This window comes from Crinia signifera, chromosome 1 (genome assembly GCF_055691185.1).
Source record: "Crinia signifera chromosome 1, ASM5569118v1, whole genome shotgun sequence".
Taxonomy (NCBI): domain Eukaryota; kingdom Metazoa; phylum Chordata; class Amphibia; order Anura; family Myobatrachidae; genus Crinia; species Crinia signifera.
Genome location: NC_139217.1, coordinates 51,686,046 through 51,698,935, shown reverse-complemented (window position 1 = coordinate 51,698,935; position 12,890 = coordinate 51,686,046). Strand labels below are relative to the sequence as shown.

General features: G+C 43.6%; 1 protein-coding gene across 5 annotated transcripts in view; it reads right to left on the bottom strand.

Annotated features, from left to right (window-relative positions):
• HTT (huntingtin) overlaps positions 1 to 12,890 on the bottom strand; it is a 149,231-nt gene that overhangs the window by 47,202 nt on the left and 89,139 nt on the right. For all 5 annotated transcript variants that reach the window (XM_083151753.1, XM_083151766.1, XM_083151758.1 and 2 more), the window contains 3 exons: positions 7,869 to 8,013; positions 5,047 to 5,226; positions 2,807 to 2,983 (listed from right to left, as the gene is read on the bottom strand). In XM_083151753.1, coding sequence (XP_083007879.1) covers positions 2,807 to 2,983; positions 5,047 to 5,226; positions 7,869 to 8,013 — 502 coding nt within the window. The remainder of the gene's footprint in view (positions 1 to 2,806; positions 2,984 to 5,046; positions 5,227 to 7,868; positions 8,014 to 12,890) is intronic.

Here is a 12,890-nt window from a genome sequence, read left to right as displayed (position 1 = left end):
CTAAAGCTATAGAAGAAGTTGACATGATCCCCAGAGAGAGTCTCCTAGAAAACAAGCCCAAGGAGACCAAAGAAACTGGGGCCAGCCTTGCCTTCATTTCTAACTACAGCAGTCACCACCGCCAAATAGAGAAGATTTTTAATCAAAATTGGAACCTGCTTTTACGTGATCCTATTTTATCAGAGATTTTACCAAATAAACCCAAATTCATTTATAAAAGAGCGCCTAGCATTAAAGATAAGCTGGTTTCAAGTGCTTTCATAGAGAAACCACTAGGTGGCATCATTAGAAATAAAGGGTTTCACCGGTGTGGAGATTGCGCCATGTGCAAGTCTTGCACCAACACTGCTAAAAAAACGGTTGAACTCATGTTGAACAACCACCAGTTCAAATTAAACCACTTTATGACATGTAATTCAAAATATGCAATTTATGCTATTATGTGTTCCTGTGACAAACTATATGTGGGAAAGACCACCAGAACTTTAAAAATCCGGTGGTCCGAACACATTCGGAACATAAAAAAGGGCAATCCAGATCACCCTTTTTCTTTACACTTTAAAGAACTCCATCAATGTTCCCCCAACCACATAAAAGGTTTTTGGGGTCTCGAACTTGTTAAAGACAATTGGAGATATAAAAATAAAGAACAAAATCTGGCTAAAAAGGAAATGAGGTGGATATATGACCTTAATTCTTTGGCCCCTCATGGTCTGAATGCAGATTTTGAGCTTAAGTGGTTTTTATGAGTTTTAATGAGTTTTTAAGCCTTTTTATATCTTTATATTCTCTGAATTATTTTAATTGTTATTTTTATAAAATTGTATTTTTATGTATCTTGTAAAAGTCATATTTTTCCCATGCACACGTCACTTTAAGAAGCAATTGGACACTTTATATTTTTATCCACTAGCAATTTATATACTAAGGCACTGTGTCACTTTAGCCCCGCTAGATAGCGCGGAATCAGGCCCCTCTTGATATAATCCATTACTTCGGGCCCCGCTAGACAGCGCGGAATCAGGCCCCTACAGCGTGACTCTGTGCGGTCCATATACTTAATGTCTGTGCGTTCCATTAGACGCACATCGCCGTCCTGACGTCACAGCGCGTCACGGGACGGCGTCCTAGCATCCCTAAGGGGATACGCTTCATTTGAATGTACAAGTAAGCAGACGGCTTCCGGAAGTGACACACTGCGGAAGCAGTCATGCGTGTCACGGGTCCGGAACTATGCGTTCCACTGATAACGGAGACCCGATATCCACTTTCTAACAGCGGGAACATTGCTAAATTGAACTTTCCTGCAAGATAAGCAGGTTATGTTCACTGTCCCACTTGAATTGATTTAGTCCTGCTTATTTACAAGCCTAAATGTAACTTAGAATTCATTCATGGATACTTCCGCCCTATGATTACTTCCGGCGGAAGTATGCCCAATTAACTCAATGTGCATGGGTATAAATATGTGCTTATGATCACTCCTCTCCAAGCCTTGAAGAAGACAGGTCCTCTGTCGAAACGCGTTGGCAGGAGAGGAGCGGACTTTGCTGTTAATTTGACTGGGATTGTATGCTGACAGACGGTGATAGACTGGGGTATAAGGCCAATACCCCAGCCTCAAGGTACCGTGTTTTGTGTTCCATCCAGCTTATCCCAGTTACTTTTGTCTATCCGTTCAGAATAAAATTTGCGTATCTTTGAAAATGGGCTCTCTTGTTTTTATATCCATTTATATGGAGGTTTGATACCTACATGAGAGTATTCCCACCTTCTGAAAGTGAAAGATACCTTGATGCGTCTGCATTTACGTATACCCTTGTGAGTACGGTACGCATCCATTTGCTCTTGTAACCGCACGTGAGGTGAACCCCTAATAAAGAAACCTTTACGGGCACGTCTATACCTCTCTTATAGTGAGTGATGGTACGCTTATGGTTACCCTCATCGTGAACCCCACTTTTTTGATTATCAGACTGCAACATTTCTGATACACTGTTTTGTATTCTTTTCCCCCATACTATCTATACGGGAGAGAAACATCGTTGAATTTGTGTATACTACCCTCCAGCGCCCATTGGTCCATTTTCCAGAGCAAGTTTTCCTACGTTTGGGTTGAGTGGTGACCCATCTTTGTGGATCCGGCTGAAGGAGGGCTTTGCGCCTTGGGACTTATTCTTTTTGTTTTGTCTGTTCTACATTTTCTGTTGCACAAGGAATTGGTATATATTTGAAGATTAAGCCCAATGATGTATGGCAAGAGTCACACATATCGGACCTGTCTTGTGTACTTATTCCCCAATCTTGTGTCTTAGTTTGCACCTAGTTCCCCCAGCTTTTTTTTTTTTTTTTTTAAACAGCAGTGGTCTGGGCTTCCATGAGAGTTCAGCAACACACCATATAGGGTCCTGGTGTTCTAATGCCCTCCATCAACAACAGTGAAGGGCTGGTGCAGACTGAGCACAAGCAGGCCCTTATTCTGGTTTACTCGCAAATACAAATTTATTCTCAAATGGACAAAACCATGTGCACTGCAGGTGGGGCAGATGTAACATGTGCAGAGAGTTAGATTTGGGTGGGTATAATGTTTCTGTGCAGGGTAAATACTGGCTGCTCTATTTTTACACTGCAATATAGATCTCACTTGAAAAAAAAACTCTCCCAAATCTAATTCTCTCTGCACATGTTACATCTGCCCCCTACCTGCAGTGCACATGGTTTTGTCCATTTGAGAAGGAATTTGCCTTTGCGACTGAACCAGAATAAGGGCCATAGTACAGAAAGATAATTGGTGACAGCCCAGTACCTGTGGAGTTGCAGCCAACAGCATTTCTACCCGCCGACAGGCCAGTGTATCCACCATGCGGGCCAGCACACGGAACGGAGTACACAGCAGCTTGTCAATGTACAACATCAACACGGCACCAGACTGACTCAGGTGAATGCCTTCTAAGCACTGCAGGGTTTTCTTCAGGGACGCCGGCTGGTGGACAGAACAGAGACAGTGATTCAGCTTATGAATTATGTAACATTGTCTTCGGTTAATTATCCTGCTCATCAAAAAATCAGGAATCCTTTCTGGCAGATTTTCACTGCTCAATAAATAGATGAACGGTCAGCAGACTGCAGGGAACTGTACATCGCATTCAGACGTTATATTTGTATTTTCCAGAAATGATCGGTATAATTCTGTCACAAGCCTTTTAGCACTTAACTAGATTTCCCAATATGTCTGAACTAGATTTCCCAATATGTCTGAATTTGCCTATGGCTGCTGTAAGTATAGCCAGCAAAACTGTTGTATTGTAGTCTATGGGGAAAATTTACTAAAGGAAATTCGTAAAAATAGGTGTATTCGTAAACCAGAAATACACCTATTTTTTACACATTCGTATTTTTTGGATTTACTATCCCAAAAATACGGCAATTAGGATTAATGGCATATTCGTAATTGTATTTACAAATACGAATGCATACACCATCGATAGAATACGACAGGAATCATCATTCAAAAGAATGGTGATTCCTAATTTACTAAGCGGTCGTATTAACATACGGCCGCTATTTAGCAGTAAACAGCCGATAGTTGCCGGCCAGATACGCCAGAAAAAATAGACTTGCAGTGTGTAAAAAATAGTTAAACAAACAATTTAAAAAAAATGGCGAGGGGGCCATAACCAGCACCAGGCTCTGATTAAATAAAAATCAGAAAACCATTTAAATAGGGCTCCGCTGATTTTTTAAACCAGCCCCAGGCCTGGTTCCCAAAATACGGGGGACAAATTGAATAGGGGTCCCTCGTATTTTAAGAGCAAGCTCCAGGCCCAACCAGCCGACCAGTCAGCCTGGGCAGGGGTCCTGGGGGAGTAAGGACCCCACCCAACACAGGGGTCCACCCCTCCAGAACTTACCTGGTGCTGTCCCCGGTACCCCTGGGTGTGGGTACCGGGCTTATTCAAATGTAAAAATTAGAAAAGACCTTTGGGTTTTGCTGTGGCCATCTGGTTCCCTGTATCTTGGGAACCAGGACCGGCCCTGGGGCAGGTTTTAAAAAAAAAAATCAGCGGAGCCCTATTTAAATTCTGATTTTTTAAAACCAGGCCCAAATTCGTATCGGAAAAAATACCAATCGATACGCCATCGGATAATACGAATCAATCAAATACGACTGATTAGTAAATTATCCTCCGGAATACGAATAAAAATACGACTACACCAGTCGTATTCATTCATATTAAGAATAAGATTTTTCGTATTCCTATTCTTAGTAAATTTCACCCTATATATTAAAGAATTAAAATATGAAAAACTCATATCGGCCTTTTGTCGACCTAGCCATTGTCAACCTAATGCTTGTGTCGACCTTCCAACCTTAGCCACGGCAACCTCTTTCATGTATCAACCTAGGCCATGTCAACCTTGAGTGGTCGACCCGATGCGTGTGGCCTTACGGCCGTATACCAATTATCTGACCCACTGCTAAAAGCTGGAGCAGGCCTGCCTCCAGTTAAAGGCCAAGTACGTTTTGCACACATGCCTATTCTAGAACCCAGAAATCCAACCACCAATTTCAGCTTAACTGTAATCGAGGTGGGGGTAGAGGAGGGGAGGAGCCTGGTCTGCCGGTGAGGCAGGAAGACATTTAACCTTTCGAGTGCTGGAATACTCTCTCTCCCACTCCACTACCCAGCGTTAGCCCTGTGGCCCCTGACGTGTCCCGAACAATAAAACTTTGATTGTCAAAATTCTGACAGTTGATATTTCTTGTTACCTTTTTGACAACGCTGACATTCTAATCTAGCCTTTAATTTGAAATTAGCAATGACCTCCATCGACCTCCTTACACCAACGCTGATTATCTACATCTCTTATCGATCACATTTACAAACCTATATCCTTATTACAAAACAATTCCTATCCCTTCATTTCTATATACAATTCGGAACAAAATGGATTACAATAAAACACCTTAGTGTGGTGTTGTCACTGTACTGTGGCTAGTGAGGGACAATACAGCCAGGTTACTGCTGATCAGCAGGCACTCACCGTCGCTAGGTTCTCACAGCGGGACTGGATCGCCTGGATGAAAAGGCCGCTGGCGGCGGAATTCCTGTGTATTGCACTAATGAAGTCCTGCACCGGGGGCTCGTGCGACAGGTTGATAAGATCCTGCACGTGGTTCACTATTAACCAGGTGAGATGCTCGGAATCGTGCAGGTTCTGACACTAAAACACACACAAATACAACCAAACAGCATTATGCCTATAGAATTGTAACAGCGTTACACAGAGTTACTGTCAGTATGGAGGGAGCATAAATGCAAATTGTGAACAAAACAAAAAGTTTGCTGCCAAATGTTCTATTTACAGTTAAGAAAAAGCTATACAGTATGCCCATCATCTAGTGCACAGGCTCTCAAACTCGGTCCTCAGGTCCCCACACAGTGCATGCTTTGCAGGTCTTCACACAGAATCACAAGTGAAATAATGAGCCCCACCTGTGGATCTTTTAAAATGTGTCAGTGAGTAATAAATGCACCTGCTGGGTAACCTGAAAATCGTGACCTGTGTGGGGTCCTCAGGACAGAGTTTGAGAACCCCTGATCTAGTGTACTCATTATGTCACTATTAACGAGGGCGATGGTACTCAATGCAGCATGGACGCCATCGGCGCTCAGTCGTTGCCTCATTGACAAGTGTGTATTCAGTATACTGATGTCGCAGCTTTAGTCTAACCTTCGCATATAGTGACAGAACATATGAGTGGCACAGATCTGGCATAAAGCCCACACACACACACAGATGTGACATCTCTGAGCTGTACAGAACTTGGCCGGGTCTGTGAAATACGGTGACGTGGCATGAACTGGGCAGTGGCAAAGGGAGTGCTGTAACCATTCATTTGTGGGAGTATTGGGGTTGTGTGAGATTCTGAGTGGTATGTACATTTGTTGAAGGGAAGCCGGTTTCTGACGGGTTAGTGCAGTGCAGGTACTATGGGGACAGGTGTAATGACTGGTGTAACCTCAATGGGCAGTACACCTTTCCGCTTGCATGGTCAGCCACATTACTTGAACGGATACCCACATTAGCATATGGCAGTAAATCAGGCTTGCGTGGCTGACCACGCCATCAGGGCATAGTCCCAGGTAAGTCAATTAGCCATGGGAAATAACCACTGCTAATTGGATACCACCCTATGCAAAATCTTATTGGTTTATACGGTACTTCTTTACTTTCACGGCGCCAGCATGGCGCCGCGCGTCAGAGTCCCCTTGCGGGGCTCGCTTCGCTCGCCCATGCTGCGGGCTCGGTGGCTCGCTACGCTCGCCACGCTAATTAAAATCAACTCCATGCCAACATGGATAGTGGAGGTATGAACTATCCATGTTGGCATGGCGTTAACTTCGTTTATTTTACTTAGTTTGTGGCGAGCGTAACCCGGAAGTAGCGCGGCGCCATGAAAGTAAAGAAGTACCGTTTATACTTCTGCAAAGTTCTATGAATCAGTAAATACACTGGATACGGACGTACATTTTGTTCTGAGCTTTTCCTTATTCTTATTTCCCAATAAAACCCCTTTTCATACAGAAAAACAGACTGAGAGGTACACACAGAACAGCAGTCTGTCAATAATAATGTTATTTATATAGCGCTTTTCTCCATAGCGATGTGTGCAGGGCTACCTAGCTATGCTAGGTCGGGCTGTGCTGCGCCGCTATCGCATAGCACACAGAGCTGACAGCCCACACAAAGAGCGAGCTGTCAGCTCTGTGTGCTAAGCGAGCAGACAGCGCCAGTGTTCTCCGGTGGGAGAACCCTGCCGATGCCGAGATTGATGGACACTGTCCATCAATCTCGGCCAGCGATAAAGACGCGCATTGCTGCCGATATAGCCCCCACACATACACAGATGTGAGGGCATTTGCTAAGCGACTTTGCCAAACTAAGCAAAATCGCTTAGAAAATGCCTTAATATTGGCATGTGTGTAGGCCGTATAACAGTCACATTACAGATCTCCACCACAGTACACTGACAAGGATTAATAATCATAATAATAATTATTATTATTATTATTATTATTATAATTATTAATAAAAACAACAGAACCTAGAGCACAATAAGCACTGTAGCATTGGTGCAGACAGTTGTAATAAATTCCAAAGGTTACTGTATATATTGTAAACCTAAAAGGTAGCAGGCTAGCAGCAGTCTTTGGTGCGCTACATAGGATTACCCCGGGTGGAATAGGTCACACCTAGATGACCAAAAGTGAGCGAATAACGACCTAGCGACAGGAGTGACCCAACCCAACCCGACAGCTCCATGTATGTTTCATCTCTTCCATGAGCGTATTAGGGACGGTAGCCATGTTGGGTGCACTACAATGTCTATGTTACTAAGGAACCTGCATTTTAGGCTGTACAATAAATATCTTACACTCTATGCCGAATTACTAATTCATATCCCATTCTAACAAGGGAACAGCGAAGAGATGAAAGAGTCTCTGATGCGGACTATTAGGTATACCATTTTGCCAAATCAAGCTAACTGCCTATTTAGCTAACCTCCCTATTTAAACCAGCCTGTAACTTAACAGTCAGGAGCCGATTGGCCGGTGATAGAGTACCAGGCACTTTATCACTTCTACTCCCTTATCACTGCTTCATACATCTACCCCTGTATTTTTAAAAGTCTAATCTGTATTTCACATGCAGGATTAACGGACGATGCACAGACTCTTCTATGCACTTGTTATACTGTGTATTTGAATAGATCGTCAGTTGCTAAATATCCAAACAAGATGCTCACTATGGAGAAGCAAGAATTAGGTTATTGTATTGTCATGTAATATTCAGTTACTCACCACATAGTCACAGAACAAGATAAGAGCACCGCGTCGTACTATTTCCCGGTTGCACACGCCAAGCTTGGATTGCGGCTCTGGCTCGTCGCTGTCGGTGGACATTTGAGGACTTAGCAGTAGTTTAGTGCTGGACAGACTGTTCCTCCTGCAGATATTAGATAAATGGTTTCAGTTTGTTATATTTTATGTTATGATCATTGTTGTTAGAATAGATTCCAGTCTAGTTACACTGAAAGTGATGGCAATAGGGGGCATTAATCCTTGGTTAGAAATAAGGAAAATAAAGTCACAAAAATACAATAGATGGTTATACGGGATTCTGTGTGAAATCCCGACGGTCAAAATACCGACAGCTAATGACCGACGGTCAAAATCCCGACAAGGTCAAAATCCCGACATATAGAATGTAGACAGGAGAAAAAGTCAACATGACTTTCAGTCGACAGGTCGCGAGGTCGACATGGTTTTTTTTTCACTGTTTTTTGACCAGAATGTCAACACAGTCGAAATGGACACAGTTGGAAGTCCACCGCAGCCCCTCGCATCGCTCGCGATGCTTTGGGCACGGTTTCTCGTGTATTCTCCCACCATACCTTAGTGGATGGTAGGGCATGAAATACCGCCTGCCGGCACATGTCGGGTCAAAAAACAGTGAAAAAACCCAAGTCGACCTTCTACATTCTATATGTCGGTATTTTGACCTTGTCGGGATTTTAAATGTCGGTATTTTGACCATATCGGTATTTTGACGGTCGGTCAATAGTTGTCGGTCAATAGTTGTCGGTATTTTGACCGTCGGTCAATGGTTGTCGGTATTTTGACTGCATCCCGGTTATACGTAATGTTAAATCCTCTTTCTGAATCCACTGGGTGACACTGACTATAGAGAGTCAGCTATGGGTCATAGGGTCGACACTATGAAGGTCAACTTCAATTAGGTCGACCACTAAAGGTTGACAGGGCTTACTTAGGTCGACACATGAAATATAATGTTCATTCTAGCACCCGCCATCTTTGAAAACCCATGCAGTTCCTCTTCCCTGCCTGGGGTGTCGCTGTCTGCTGCGGTGTTTCTAGCACAGGTCTGGTTTGCATATCAGAGCTGATTTACAGACCACCCTGTGCTAGAAGCACTACAGCAGACAGCGACACCCCAGGCAGGGAACAAGAACTGCATGGGTTTTTAAAGATGGCGGGTGCTAGAATGAACACTAAAATAGGTTAACATGGCTAAGATCAATAGGGTCGGAATGTCAACATAAGCATTAGGTCAACATGTCGTTTTCACGTCTTTAGGTCACGAATTTTAACATGAGTCGACATGGACACCGTATCAATGGCCAGCATTTGGGATGCCAGCGTTCAGAATTAACAATGCAGGCATCCTGACAGAGGGAATCCCACCAGGGGCCAGGTAAGTATACTTACCTTCCCCATTCCCTCCTAAACTCCCCGCTAGTGTCTAAAGCAGGCATGTCCAACGTTGGCCCTCCAGATGTTGTGAAACTACACATCCCAGCATGCTTTGCAATAGTTTTAGCATTCTCTAATAGCAAAACTGTGGCAAAGCATGCTGGGATGTGTAGTATCACAACATCTGGAGGGCCAACATTGGACATGCCTGGTCTAAAGCATCCCAGACACACTAGGATGGTTATACAACATGACCAGTTTGTATTTAGAGTGCTATTACCATCTCTACACCAGCATGGTCTCATTTCAATCATAAGATGCAATAAAGTAAGGATGAAAGAAATTGTAAGTAAAAGAAAAATTGCTGGACTCAAGATTATCAACATACAGTAAATGAAAGATGAAACTATCAAAAAGGTTAACAAACTACTAAAAATGTACTTCGGTTCACTTTATGGGATAAAGTACTTGAGTAATTATATGGAAGGAAACAACTGATCTCATTGCTCATTGGATCACCAAAATACAATAATTACGGAAAATGCTACGTTTTTAATTCTAGAAATCACAGGATAGCGGACTTCACTTTAGGTAGACGGTAGTAACCATGGCAGCAAAATGTTAATAACTTGTTAGGCATCCAAGATAATTATATGGGGCCAAGTAATTATGCACAAATTGCTGGAGCAAATTATACTTTATGTGATGGCTGAGTAGATTTTAGATATTAGATTTGAACTGACAATCAATGTACCTGCCTCCTACAACAACAACAACAACAACAACAACAACAACAACAACAACAACAACAACAACAGCAGTAGTATTTTAAGTTTATTATGAAGTACCCTGCCAAATGAAAAAACTGGTGGCGGGGGTGGGGTATAGGAGGGGAGGAGCCCAGTTCCCAGAGGCAGTGAAGTTTTAACCCATTTGGTGCCTACTAGGTCTCCACACCACCTACACCTAGCGAAAGCCCTGTGTCTCTGGAGGACTCGAAGAAGCAAAGGGGACTCTTGTCTTTATCCATTTCTCAGAATCCATTGGGGGGGGCATTGGGATGGCTCTTCTAGTGCAGAGCTGGAAGCCCAGCCAGACTCCAAGTGGGTAAACACCGTTTCCCAACAGCACATGCTCACCCCCCCCACCCCAGACCCTAGAGCCAATTATATTAAAAAGCCCAAGAGAGACAGGAAAGGAAGACCGGCACAGAAATGGCAAAACCAGGAATAAACCGGGCATTGAGTCCATGGACTGAGCATAATTCAAAATAGGTCTTACAGACTCTGTAATTGATCCCAGCAGAAGTAGGCTCCCAGGCACTAAGTAGCCCACGGACTTGGAGACCGAAGGTCTGGCCTGAGAAGACATCACCATGTGGAGTCTCTGGAGAGACCCAGAATATTAGTGTACCATGGCCAATCTAGAGGGAGGAGTATAGAAGTACCACCCTCCATCTTCAGTTTGCGGAGGACCTGCAGAATCATTGATATTGTAGGGAAGATGTAAAGAGGAGGAAATGTGTACAGAACTGTCACAGAATCCACCAGAAGGGCCCCTGGTTCTCTGGTGCGATGGCTGTATAAGGGAAGCTGCCGATGGTGGCACAATGCCATCAAGTCTATGTCTGGATGATCCCAGCGACGTACCAGCATTCAAAACACTTGGCGTGAAGGGACTATTCTCCAGAGATCACAATCTGGCTGCTCAGAAAGTCCACCTCAGTTTTGGACACCCAGCATATGAACCGCCAAAAGGTGCCACTAAGCCCACATGAAAATAAGCCTTCTTTCATAGTGCCCTGCTTTGGGGTCTGTCCTGATGGTGTATACAAGTGTATGTAAAATGGGGAATTCACATAATTGCCCGGAACTTCAAGATGTCGATTGGTGGTGAGAAAGACCCAGTTCTGGAGCCAGAAGGGACAATCTTTGTCCAAGTGTGAGGGATGGAACCACCACATTAAAGAATGGTGCACCTCCCGAGACAGAATAATGGGTTGAGAATGGAAGTACAAAGCTATAAAGGTGGGTGTTTTTGACCGATTTTTGGGTTTGTTTTTGCCCATGCTGATTGTATACTATGTGGTGAATTTGTGCTGTTTTTTTTGGCTAGCGAAAAAAAAGGGAAAGAAAAAAAAAAAAGACACCAAACTGAATAGTAGCAAGTAGTGCCAGTCACAGATGTCCCCAGTGGTGTCAGTTACACATAATTTCCATAGTAGCGCCAGTTACATATAATTTCCCCAGTAGTGCCAGTTACAGATGTCCCCAGTAGTGTCAGATACATATAATTTCCCCAGTAGTGCCAGATACATATAATTTCCCCAGTAGTGCCAGATACATATCATGTCCCCAGCAGTGCCAGATACATATCATGTCCCCAGCAGTGTCAGTTACATATCATGTCTCCAGCAGTGTCAGTTACATATCATGTCCCCAGTAGTGTCAGTTACATATCATGTCCCCAGTAGTGCCAGTTACATATCATGTCCCCAGTAGTGCCAGATACATATAATTTCCCCAGTAGAGCCAGTTACAGATATACCCAGTAGTGCCAGATACATATCATTTCCCCAGTAGTGCCAGTTACAGATGTCCCCAGTAGTGCCAGTTACAGATGTCCCCAGTAGTGCCAGATACATATAATTTACCCAGTAGTGCCAGTTACAGATGTCCCCAGTAGTGCCAGTTTCATATAATTTCCATAGTAGTGCCAGCTAAAGATGTCCCCAATAGTACCAGTTACATATCATTTCCATAGTAGCGCCAGTTACATATAATTTCCCCAGTAGTGCCAGTTACAGATGTCCCAGTAGTGCCAGATACATATCATGTCCCCAGCAGTGTCAGTTACATATCATGTTCCCAGCAGTGTCAGTTACATATCATGTTCCCAGCAGTGTCAGTTACATATCATGTCCCCAGTAGTGCCAGTTACATATCATGTCCCCAGTAGTGCCAGATACATATAATTTCCCCAGTAGTGCAAGTTACAGATATACCCAGTAGTGCCAGATACATATCATTTCCCCAGTAGTGGCAGTTACAGATGTCCCCAGTAGTGGCAGTTACAGATGTCCCCAGTAGTGGCAGTTACAGATGTCCCCAGTAGTGCCAGATACATATAATTTACCCAGTAGTGGCAGTTACAGATGTCCCCAGTAGTGCCAGATACATATAATTTACCCAGTAGTGCCAGTTACAGTTGTCCCCAGTAGTGCCAGTTACATATAATTTCCATAGTAGTGCCAGCTGCAGATGTCCCCAATAGTACCAGTTACATATCATTTCCATAGTAGCGCCAGTTACATATAATTTCCACAGTAGTGCCAGTTACAGATGTCCCCAGTAGTGTCAGATACATATAATTTCCCCAGTAGTGCCAGTTACAGATGTCCCAGTAGTGCCAGATACATATCATGTCCCCAGCAGTGTCAGTTACATATCATGTCCCCAGCAGTGTCAGTTACATATCATGTCCCTAGTAGTGCCAGTTACAGATGTCCCCAGTAGTGCCAGATACATATCATTTCCCCAGTAGTGCCAGTTACAGATGTCCCCAGTAGTACTATGGTTTTCGGAATAATTTGGATAACGTATATTTGGA